At 39.8% G+C, this 12,490-nt stretch overlaps 2 protein-coding genes across 2 annotated transcripts; both read right to left on the bottom strand.

The window, feature by feature from the left end:
• Positions 1–9,315: 9,315 nt before the first annotated feature.
• LOC107815682 (uncharacterized) lies at positions 9,316–11,068 on the bottom strand. The gene is made up of 3 exons (XM_016641302.1): positions 10,398–11,068; positions 9,980–10,034; positions 9,316–9,873 (listed from the first exon to the last, which is right to left on the bottom strand). The coding sequence occupies exons 1-3, from the start codon at positions 11,066–11,068 to the stop codon at positions 9,316–9,318; spliced, it is 1,284 nt and encodes a 427-aa protein (XP_016496788.1).
• A 48-nt stretch (positions 11,069–11,116) lies between these two features.
• On the bottom strand, positions 11,117–12,067 carry LOC142171937 (uncharacterized). Its single transcript, XM_075235662.1, has 2 exons — positions 11,727–12,067; positions 11,117–11,498 (listed from the first exon to the last, which is right to left on the bottom strand). The coding sequence occupies exons 1-2, from the start codon at positions 12,065–12,067 to the stop codon at positions 11,117–11,119; spliced, it is 723 nt and encodes a 240-aa protein (XP_075091763.1).
• Between the last annotated feature and the right edge of the window lie 423 nt (positions 12,068–12,490).

Below are 12,490 nucleotides of genomic sequence, written 5' to 3'. Positions count from 1 at the left end.
ACATAAACATGCAGAATATAGTGGGGCGAGCCGGCAAGGCTGCTATAGACAACTATATATTCAAAACTGGAAGCCGGCGAGGCCACATACTATCCAACTATACATACTGTCTACAGACCTCTAATAGAATATACAACTGTACAAGGATGGGATTGGGCCATGTCATACCCATACATGTATAAAGCATATCATACCAAAATCAAAAGCAGCTACGGATCAAATGGAGCATGCCAACTCTCGCAGATCAAGGATCCTAAGAAGGGGGACCGTCGGCTTGTCTACCTGCACCTACGGGCATGAAACGAAGGCCCCGGGAAATATGGCATCAGTACGAATAATGTACTGAGTATGTAAGGCATACAAATCAGTACATAAAATACATAGATGAAACAGGGAATAAAGAATTCCACCTGTAAGTCTAAATAACTTTGTAAATCCTGAAACATTTATAATGTCATGCACGTACGTATAAATATCGTGTCATGCATAGGTATAGGTGTACATAATATCATCAAGCCTCTGAGGGCATCCCATCATATCATCTCGGCCACTGTGGAGAAAATCATCAACATATACCAACTGATCAGGTGGTGGTGCGTATATAACGCCGTAACCTTTTCCCATATCCCATATATATATAACGCCATTTGGTCATGGGTCAATGTAAATGAATGCAATGCATGATAAGTACGTCAATAAAATCTTTCGGAGTGTCATAAGACCATTATGCCTCTGATTAATATCATGAAATAGACGTTATCAACTTACGTATTTTCTGAGACCCATGAACAGACGATAGAATAATAAGACTTATGGGAAAACAAGAATATACGCATCTCTAGCGTTTCTACGAATAGAGTAATTTATGGAAGTTGTGCATTTGCTCGTTTCATTTGTGTCGTATAGATCATGCCAAAAGAAAGAAGGGATAGCCTTAACATACCTGGAGTAGGGAAAAATTCGTATGATATTCTTAAAAAATATTGCACCGTACTCCTTTAGAACCGCAAAATTTCACGTTGCTATTGTGCTAAGAAATCTCGTTGGTTGAAGAAATCATGTTGTAGTGTCTTTGTAGGAATTGTAGGAATTTGTAAGAAATTGTGTTGCTAATGTGATAAAGCTTACGTTCTTGATTGTAGTGTTGTGTAAGGAATTTTAGGAATCTGATTGTAGTGGTTGAGAATGAAATGTTGTTTGTATTCAAAATCCTAGAAATGAAGTGTCTTGAAATTAATATATTAGGTTGCCACCTAATCACAAATGACCAAGAGTCATTTGTTTGGTTAGTGTCTTGCTGTCACGTGGGGTGGAGGAGGGGTCTTAATCTTATCCTATAACCAATTAATTAATTAGGTAATATTCCGCTACCCGATAATTAACCAATTACCCACATAATTAAGAATTATCTCAAATTACTTAAACTACTACTCATTTTTAATATACTTTATACATCATACTATCATAGTCATATGGTACCTTGTATGATACGAGTCCATAAATATCAGGTATTATAGCTCGCACTGTATTTTATCCCAAATCGACAATCTTCAATCGAAACTCATTTTCTTTAATTCGTGTACCTTTTACCTTTCATGGAACTAACTTATCGCTTGTTATAAGTAGCATAAATACGTTAACGTACGAAAATGCGAGATATGACATCCTTCCCCCCTTAGAAACATTCGTCCTCGAATGTTTAACTCCCCGGGATCTATATAACTTTGGCAGAGTTGCCTTTGTAATAATACTACTACCAACTCGTCCTGTATAAACTTAATGATTCAACGCCACATAGAACCACAATCATCAATAACTAACACAAGGATCCATACACGTACCTTAAGGTTGTGATGTCTCAGTCGGACCCTTCTCTGGAGGAGGAAATAAGTAGGGATATCTAGTCTTCATGTCTTTCTCTTTCACCGAAGCTACATCTTTAGTTCTTAATCTCCGAACATGTCTGTCTAATATAGCAATGGGAGTTTCTTCATATGATAGCTGCTCTGTGACCTAAACGTCGTCAACTGACACGATTCTAGAAGGATCTCCAATACATTTACAGAGCATAGACACATGAAAGATTGGATGTACAGACTCCAAGTCTGAAGGTAAGTCTAACTCATATGCTATATGGCCTACCTTGCATATGATCCTATATGGTCCAATGTACTGGGGGCTAAGTTTTCCTTTCTTACCAAACCTCATAACACCTTTCATCGGTGATACATTTAGGAATACCTAGTCGTCAACCTGAAACTCCAAGTCTCATCGTCGATTATCTGCATAAGACTTCTGACGGCTTTGAGATGCTAATAGCCTTTCCTGTATAAGCTTAGTTTTCTCGATTGCCTGTTGTACCAATTCTGGTCCTACTAACGTAGTTTCCCCAACATCAAACCAACTTATAGGTGACCTACACTTCCGTCCGTAAAGAGCTTCGTATGAAGCCATCTGAATACTGGAATGATAGCTATTATTATATACGAACTTAATAAGCGGCAGATGATCATCCAAGCTACCTTTGAAGTCTATCACACAAGCTCATAACATATCCTCAAGTGTCTAAATAGTACGCCCAGCATGTCCATCTGTCTGGGGATGAAATTTTGTACTAAGACTAACCTGAGTCCCCAATCCGTTTTGGAAGGACCTCCAGAAATTTGCTGTAAACTGAGCTCCTCTATCCGAGATAATAGATACAGGGACACCATGCAGTTGTACTATCTCCTTAATATAAAGCCTTGCATAATCCTCTGCGGAATATGTAGTCCTAACGGGCAGAAAATGGGCTGACTTTGTAAGCCTATCAACAATCACCCATATCGAATCGAACTTGCGCTGGGTACGAGGTAAGCCTACGATGAAATCCATATTAACTACTTCCCATTTCCAAGCCGGAATCTCCATAGCCTGCAATAATCCACCGGGTTTTTTATGCTCAATCTTAACCTGCTGACAGTTAAGGCACTAAGCAACAAAGTCCGCTATATCCTTTTTCATTTCATCCCACCAATATACTTCCCTAATATCATGATACATCTTTGTTGCTCCTGGATGGATAGAATAATGAGAATAGTGAGTTTCTCCCATGACCTGCCGACGCAGCCCTGCAACATTAGGGACACATAATCATGCTCGATATCTGAAGTCCCCATCTTCTGTAACCTCAAATGGTGTCTTCTCCTTCTGAGGGGTTGTATCCCTATAATGAACTAACACAGGATCCTCGTACTGGCGTTCCTTTACTTCAGTTACTAAAGAGGATGTTGCTATATCCTGAATAGTAATTCCAATATCACCTGAGTCCAGTAACTGAACTCCAAGACTAGCTAGCTGATGAAGCTCATGGGCTATTCCTCTCTTCTCTAGCTGTAAATATGACAGGCTACCCATAGATCTACGGCTGAGGGCGTCGGCTACCACATTCCCCTTCCCCGGATGGTATAAAATATCAATGTCATAATCTTTAAGTAGCTCCAACCATCTCCTTTATCGTAAATTCAATTCATTTTGGTGAAGATATATTGGAGGCTCCTATAATTCGTATAGATATCAACATAAATGCCATACAAGTAGTGCCTCCGCATCTTTAATGCATGAATCAGTGTGGCTAAATCTAAATCATGGGTTGGGTAATTCTTCTCGTGTTTTCTTAGTTGTCTAGAAGCATAAGCTATAACCCTACCATGATGCATCAGTACACAACCCAATCAAATGCCCGAGGCGTCACAGTAGATAACATAACCATCGGTCCCTTCTGGTAGCGTTAGAACCGGTGCTGAAGTTAATCTGTCCTTCAATGCTTGAAAACTCCGTTCGTAAGCATCAGTCCATTGAAACTTTGCTCCTTTCTGAGTCAACTTTGTCAAAGGTGCCGAAAGGGAAGAAAATCCCTCTACAAATCTCCTGTAATAACCTACCAAACTGAGAAAGCTACAAATCTCCGTCGGTGTTGTGGGTCTAGGCCAAGTTTTTACTGCCTCAATCTTTTATGTATCAACCCGGATACCTTCACCCGAAATGATATGCCCAAGGAAAGCTATAGAGTTCAACCAGAATTCACATTTAGAGAATTTTGCATACAACTTCCCTTTTTGTAGAACTCTGAGCACAGTACGCAAATGATCTGCATGCTCAGCCTCTGAACGAGAATACACCAATATATCATCAATAAATACAATTACGAACATGTCTAAAAAGGGTCTAAACATACGGTTCATCAAATCCATGAATACTGCTTGGGCATTGGTTAAACCGAACGACATAACACGAAACTTAAAATGCCCGTATCTGGTCCTGAATGTTGTCTTCGGAATATCTTTCTGCTTAACCCTTACCTGATGGTACCCGGACCTCAAGTCTATCTTTGAGAAACACTTGGCACCTTGTAACTGATCAAATAAATTATCAATCCTCGGGAGCGGGTACTTATTCTTAGTTGTCACCTTATTCAATTGTCTATAATCAATACACATTTGTAAGGAACCATCTTTCTTCCTCACAAATAACACTGGTGCTCCCCACGGTGATGTACTAGGTCTGATAAAGCCTTTTTCAAGCAAGTCCTTTAGTTATTCCTTCAACTCTTTCAGCTCTGCGGGGGCCATTCTATAGGGAGGAATAGGTATTGGATGAGTATCTGGTAGTAGGTCACTAGCAAACTCAATTTCTCGCTCTGGCAGAAGACTTGGAAGCTCATCGGGAAGCTCATTAACCACGGGGATGGACTGAATGGTTGTTGACTCTACTTCCACATCCCGAACCCGAACAAAGTGATAAATATAGCCCTTTATGATCATCTTCCTCGCCTTGAGATAGGAAATAAATTTACCTCTCGGTGATGCCGTATTACCTTTCCATTCCAAAATAGGCTCCCCTGGAAATTGAAATCGGACTATCTTTGATCTACAATCAACGTTGGCATGACAAGAAGCCAACCAATCCATACCGATTATAACATCAAATTCTACCATATCTAAATCGATTAGGTCCGCTACGGTAGATCGACTATGAACTACTATTATGCAACCTCTATATACTCGTTTAGCTATCACTGAGTCCTCAACAGGTGTGGACACCTCAAAAGGTTTAACTAATTCAGGTTTTATTCCAAACTTACTAGCAACCAACGGAGTAACATATGATAAGGTGGAACCTGGGTCAATCAGTGCATATACATCATATGAGAAGACTGATAATATACCTATAACAACATCGGGTGATGATTCTTGATCATGTCGTCCTACTAATGCATAAATGCGGTTCTGAGGACCGCTCGAGCTAGATACTCTGCCTTTGCCTCTACCACGACTCATTGGTTCTTGTGAACCTTGCCCAGGAGGGCGTACTGATAATGACGAACCAACAACAGATCCCGCTGGCTGGGCTATGCTTGCATCACCTCTCATCGGACAATCCCTCATAACGTGGCCTGGATAACCATAAGTATAACAAACACCCAACCCCATACGGCACTGCCCGATATGTTGCTTACCACACGGAGCACATCATGGCAAGGGCGACCTCAACTGACTTGACTCACCCCTATACTGAGAACCTGAGGCCTTGAAATTCTGACCAAGCCCTGAATATGTGGAACGATCAAATATCTTACCGCCAAACTGAAGGGGTGCGCTAGTCGATGGCTGGGTTGGATACCTCGGGTATTGTTGTCTCTGACCACCTTGAAACTCACCAGAAGGACCCGAAGACCTCACTCTCTTATTTTGGGCCCTATCAGGCTCACAATCGGCCCTCTGCTTCTGCTTACGCTCCTCTAAACCCTGAGCGTATGCCTGAATACGAGAAATATCCATGTCTTCCTGAAGTGAGACTGACATACAATCGTTAAGCAAGTGCGGCTCTAACCCCATCATGAACCGGTGAACTCGATCCTCCATCTTAGATACAATAGTGGGAGCATACCTAGCCAATGAATCAAACTGAAGACTGTATTCCCGAACACTTATGTTACCCTATCGAAGGGTCAAGAACCTATCAACTCTGGCCCATCTAAGCTCTGGTGGCAGATAATGATAAAGAAAAGCCTCTATAAACTCCTACCATACTGTTGGAGGGGCATCCTCACCTTTGGACAATTCCCAAGACTCGTACCAATTAACTGCAACATCTTGGAGTCTATAGGAAGCTAGCTCAACTTACTCAGTAGTAGTGTCCTTCATTACCCTCAACGTCCTCTGCATTCTATCAATAAATACATGATGGTCCTCATTTGGATCTACCCCCGTGAATACCAGAGGGTCTAAATTAATCAAATCACGAACCCTCGTACTGACGGACCTATCTGCATGACCAATACCTACTTACTGACGCCGAGCCTATGAGGCTACTAATCGAGTTAATAGCTGAATAGCATCTCTCATCTCCTGACCCGGTGTATCTGGCTGAGGGGTTAAACGTACATGGGCAGGCGCTGGAGCTGTTGCCCCTCGGAGCTCTCCTGGAGAGGGCAGGGTATGTGAAGTCTGAGATGGAATCTCACTATGAGACTCTCCCCGAGCCCTGGTAACTCGTGGTGCTCGACAAGTAATCTCACCAGCCACGGACTTTCCCTTCTGGGCAGCTGAAGTCTTTGGAGGCATCGCTGAAAATATAACATATCGTTAAGAACATGAATTCTTATATCGCATGATCTAAGATAAGAAGAGAGGATAACATCATATATGTCCTGTAGCCTCCTGTTTATAAGTGTGGTGCACGACACACCCATAAACAAGACTCTACTAGACACTGTCTATAGACAACCCTAGGACAGAACTGCTCTGATACCACTTTTGTCACAACCCAAACCGATGGGCCGCGACGGATGCCCGAGTCCTACCTGTCGAACACCCTTAAGCATGCGTCTAAGATATAAACATGATTAGTGTACGTGAGTGAAACCTGTCCAAAAGACATATATACATAAACATGCGGAATACATTGGGGCAAGCCGGCAAGGCTGCTATAGATAACTATATATCCAAAACTGGAAGCCGGCGAGGCCACATACTATCCAACTATATATACTGTCTATAGACCTCTAACAAAATATACAACTGTACAAGGACGGGATTGGGCCACGTCATACCCATACATGTATACAAGCATATCATACCAAAATCAAAAGCAGCTCCAGATCAAATGGAGCAAGCCAACTTTCGCTGATCAAGGATCCTAAGAAGGGGGATCGTCAGCTTGTCTACCTGCACCTACGGGCATGAAACGCAGGCCTTGGGAAACAGGGCATCAGTACGAATAATGTACTGAGTATGTAAGGCATATAAATTAGTACATAAAAGACATAGATGAACAAGGGAATAAAGAATTCCACCTGTAAGTCTAAATAACTTTGTAAATTTTGAAACATTTATAATATCATGCACGTGTGTATAAATGTCGTGTCATGCATAGGTATAGGTGTACATAAAATCATCAAGCCTCTGAGGGCATCCCATCATATCATCTCGGCCACTATGGGCAAAATCATCAATGTATACTAGCTGATCAGGTGGTGGTGCGTATATAACGTCGTAACCATTTCCCATATCCAATATCATATAATACACGGGTATATAAATATATGGTCATGGGTCAATGTAAATGAATGCAATGCATGATAAGTAAGTCAATAAAATCTTTCGGAATGTCATAAGATCATTATGCCTCTAATTAATATCATGAAATAGACGTTATCAACTTATGTATTTTCTGAGACCCATGAACAGACGATAGAATAATAAGACTTATGGGAAAACAAGAATATACGCATCTCTAGCGTTTCTACGAATAGAGTAATTTATGGAAGTTGTGCATTTGCTCGTTTCGTTTGTATCGTATAGATCATGCCAAAAGAAAGAAGAGATAGCCTTAACATACCTGGAGTAGAGAAAAATCCGTATGATATTCTTGAAAAATGTTGCACCGTACTCCTTTAGAACCGCAAAATTTCACGTTGCTACTGTGCTAAGAAATCTCGTTGGTTGAAGAAATCACGTTGTAGTGTCTTTGTAGGAACTTGTAGGAATTGTAGGAATTTGTAAGAAATTGTGTTGCTAATGTGCTAAAGCTCACGTTCTTGATTGTAGTGTTGTGTAAGGAATTGTAGGAATCTGATTGTAGTGGTTGAGAATGAAATGTTGTTTGTATTCAAAATCCTAGAAATGAAGTGTCTTGAAATTAATATATTAGGTTGCCACCTAATCACAAATGACCAAGAGTCATTTGTTTGGTTAGTGTCTTGCTGCCACGTGGGGTGGGGGAGGGGTCTTAATCTTATCCTACAACCAATTAATTAATTAGGTAATATCCCGCTACCCGATAATTAACTAATTACCCACATAATTAAGAATTATCTTAAATTAATTAAAATACGACTCATTTTTAATATACTTTATACATCATACTATCACGGTCATATGGTACCTTGTATGATACGAGTCCATAAATATCAGGTATTATAGCTCGCACCGTATTTTATCCCAAATCGACAATCTTCAATCGAAACTCATTTTCTTTAATTCGTGTACCCTTTATCCTTCATGACACTAACTTATCGCTTGTTATAAATAGCATAAATACGTTAACCTCAAGATAATCTCATCCCAGAGTCTACGTAGATTAATTGAAGACGAAACTTTAACGTACAAAAATGCGAGATGTAACATCGGGGACCCTATCCAATCACACCAACCAGTCCCAAAACATAACACGAGCTTGCTCGAGGTCCCAAATCACACCAAACAATATCAAAACTACGAATCGACGATCGAAACATTCCTCTCAACTTTCAAACATTCAAACTTCGACGAACGCGTCTGATTCATACTTAAATATTTCGGAATGACGCCAAACTTTACGTACAAGTCATAAATCACGATACAAACCTATTCCAAGGCTCGAAACCTCAAACGAAAATCGATAACGCCAAAGTCCACTTCAAATCAAACTTAAAAAATTCTTAAACTTTCGAAATGCCGGCTTTCCATAATAAGCGTAGAAATGATCCCGGACCACCCGATACTCAACCCTGACATACGCCCAAATTTGAAATCATGATACAAACCTGTTGAAATCTTCAAATCCTTATTTTGAGGTCGTTTACTCAAAATGCAAACCTTAGTTAACTCTACCAACTTAAAGCTTCCGAATTTAGAATTTTTTATCCGAATCAACTCTGAATTCCCGAAATTAGATTCTGACTACGCGTACAAGTCATAAAACATGAAGTAAAGTTACTCAAGGCCTAAAACTGTCAAACGACGTGCTAGATCGCAAAATAACGGGCCGGGTCATTACAAGTTTAGTGAGAACTCAGAAAGCTTGTAAATAAGATTGATATGGGGCAGATATATGTGAATAACCAACATGGTTAGATGCAGGATATTTGTGACCAGGTGCTCCTTTTGTAGGATTCACATAATGCTTCATCCAAATGGGAGGCCCTGTCTTCCTCTGAGGCCTTTTGGTAGTGCATGATGGAGCACTATCTTGTGGCACAACTGCTGGTACATGATGCTCATTAGTTTCAGCAACTGCTGGCTCAGCAACATCTGGCATATGATGATCATGTAATTGAGCATCAACAATATCAATCTCAACATTATCTTCAGGGAGTGAGTCATCTGCAGGAGGTGCTAGAGGTGTGGGCTGAGCATGATGATAAGTGTCAACATTGTCACATGGAGTAGAGATTTGATCTGATTGAGGTATTATGAGCTGAGTTGGTTGCTGGAAAAATGGATCACCTTCTTCAAAAGTTGCCATTTTGAAAGGGAAGCAGTCTTCTCTAAATTGAACATCTCTACTGACAAAAAAGGGCAGTGTCTCCATATCATATAACATGTATCCCTTTTGAGTTTTAGCGTAATCCTATGAAGATTGCGTTTCTTGCTCTAGATGCAAACTTGTCTCCTCTAGGTAGATTGCTTGCATAGCATAAATAACCAAAGACCCTTAGATGATCCAACTTGCTAACCTTGCCATATAGCAATTTAAAGGGTATTTTTCCTGTCAATATTGATGAAGGTATTCTGTTGATCAAATATACAGCAGTCTTTACACAGTCACCCCAAAATTTGATAGGAACCCCACTCTAAAACTTTAGTGCCCTGGCTACTTCTAAGATGTGTCTGTGATTCCTTTCTACCACCCTATTCTGTTGGGGTGTATAAGGATAACTACTTTGGTGTAAGATTCCAAGAGATGACAGCAATTCATTACACTATGTATTAAAGAACTCAGTCCCATTATCATATCTCACAATCTTAACACACACACTAAACTGAGTCTGAATTAAAGACAAAAAATTCTTCAGCCTACACAAACTTCACATTTTGATTGAATCAAACAAGCCTAAGTGTATCTGTTGAAATCATCAACAACCGTAAAAATACCTTTTTCTATCATAAGTGGGCACCTTATAGGGTCCCCAAACATCTAGATGAACAAGTTCAAAAATAGTAGTGGACTTGGAGTTGCTAAGAAAAAATTGCAACCCACATTGTTTAGCTAAAGGACATATACTGCAAGATTCTAATTGTATAGTGTTTATTCTGTCTTGTAGAGATGAGATGTATTGCATAGCTTTCAATGAAGCATGACCTAGCCTGAAGTGACAAAGTGCCTTCTCTGTGTGTTCTTTTGATACTGATCCAGCTGCTACTACTGCACCCCTTTCCTTCAGCACATATAAACTTCCAGACTCCTTACCAATCCCCAATACCTTTCCATTGTAAAGCTCCTGTAATAAACAGAAGTCATGATAAAATCCAACAAAACATCTAAGGTCCTTTGTTAACTTTGCTACAGATAATAGATTAAACTTAAAATCTGGCACATATAAGACATTGTTAATGTACTGATCTCCTAAAATCATTGCATCCCTTTTGTGTGTTATCTCAGCTCTACTTCTTGTTGGTAATTGCACATAATTTCCTTCCTTTGTCTCTAATCCTTTTGTATTGTTCAAAACCTCCTTATTGCAAGTAATGTGGTGTGTTGCTCCAGAGTCTATTATCAACTCTCTTAAATAAGCATTGGATAATAAAGCAACAATATCTGCCATGTTGATAAAGCTCTCACCACTGGATGGTTTGTTCAGCAATCCCACCAGTTATTTATATTGTTCTTCTATTAGGAAGTGTCCTTGTGGAAGGCTTCCACCAATGTTGCTTTCTTCTACAGCTGCATTGTTGACATAGGTTCTTCCTTCTATTCCTACTGGTTTCTTATTACTTTTGAAATTAGAAGGATATCCAATAATTTTATAATAGTTTTCCTTTAGGTGCCATTTGTATCCACAATGCTCATAAACTAGCCTTGTTTTCTTAGGCTTGAAACTTTGGGCCCTCCCTGCTAACATAGTTAAGGGATCCCTATTTACATCACCAATACCCAAGGATCTTTGACTCTCTTCTTGTGTTACTACGACATATGCCTTATTTACAGTAACTATAGGTCTTTTCAGCAGTACATTACTCCTCACATTACTATAGCTTTCATTCAATCCCATTAAAAATTGTATTAACTTCTAATTAGCTAGATGTTCTATGGATGGCCTAGCTTCTTCACAATCACATGTAGATAAGGAAACTATTGCATCTAGCTCACTCCATAGGTCATTCATATTTGAGTAGTAGGTAGTTACAGAATCTGTACCTTATTTCAAATTTACCATTTATGTCCATAGATGATATATTCTAGTCAAACTGCATCTATCAAACCTTTCCTGGAAATCACTCCACACTTTCTTCGCACTAGACGCAAACATGATGCTAGGCATTAACTTAACTGCGACAGAACTACTGATCCATGAAAGTACAATCGTATTGCACTTCTCCCATTGTTCTGGGAGTTCACCCCTGAATATGTTTTTCACACAAGTTCCGTCAACGAATCCAAGCTTACTTTTGCCCAAAAGAGCTTGCTTCATTGCCCTACTCCACAAGGCGTAATTCTGAGGCCCTGTCAGTTTGATTGGAACTAAAACTAGTCCTGGTGCATCTGCCGCTTGAAGAAATAACAGAGGACTGTGTTCGAGTGAGGATACCTTATTTTGTGCCATCGCGATTGAGTCAAAAACAATCAATTTTGTCAAAGCTCCCTTCAACGGTCGCCGCACTACTAGAAATCCGCTAAAAACTGACCAAAAGAACTGACCAAAGTTGGTCGGTTATGGCCAATTACCGACAAAAAATGCGACCATTAGGGTGTGGACGGTGTTTTGATGGTAGGAATGGCTTACCGACCAAAGTTGGTCGGAAATTACCGACCAACGTTGGTCGGTAGCTTAAAACGATCATCTAACAAGTTTAAGTACTTACCGACCAACTTTGGTCGGAAACATATTTTATTAATTTAATTTTACCGACCAAAGTTGGTGGGTTTAACTAAATTATATTTTTTTATTAATTATTAAAATTTAAAAAAACCGACCAACTTTGTTCGGTAATTGAAAATATATATTTTTTTAAAATAATTAAAATTA

Source organism: Nicotiana tabacum, chromosome 17 (assembly GCF_000715075.1).
Source record: "Nicotiana tabacum cultivar K326 chromosome 17, ASM71507v2, whole genome shotgun sequence".
In the NCBI taxonomy this organism is placed as follows: Eukaryota; Viridiplantae; Streptophyta; class Magnoliopsida; order Solanales; family Solanaceae; genus Nicotiana; species Nicotiana tabacum.
The sequence above is the reverse complement of the archived record's forward strand: the minus strand, read 5'-3'. Positions and strand labels throughout refer to the sequence as shown.

Coding starts and splice junctions, on each gene's coding strand:
- LOC107815682 (XM_016641302.1), bottom strand. CDS start 11,068: ATGGCAGATATTGTTGCTTTATTATCCAATGCTTATTTAAGAGAGTTG. Junction 10,035..10,397: donor CCCACTTATGATAGAAAAAG/GTATTTTTACGG, acceptor TTTGATCAACAG/AATACCTTCATCAATATTGA. Junction 9,874..9,979: donor TTAAATTGCTATATGGCAAG/GTTAGCAAGTTG, acceptor CAATCTTCATAG/GATTACGCTAAAACTCAAAA.
- LOC142171937 (XM_075235662.1), bottom strand. CDS start 12,067: ATGGCACAAAATAAGGTATCCTCACTCGAACACAGTCCTCTGTTATTT. Junction 11,499..11,726: donor TGGAGTGATTTCCAGGAAAG/GTTTGATAGATG, acceptor ATTGAATGAAAG/CTATAGTAATGTGAGGAGTA.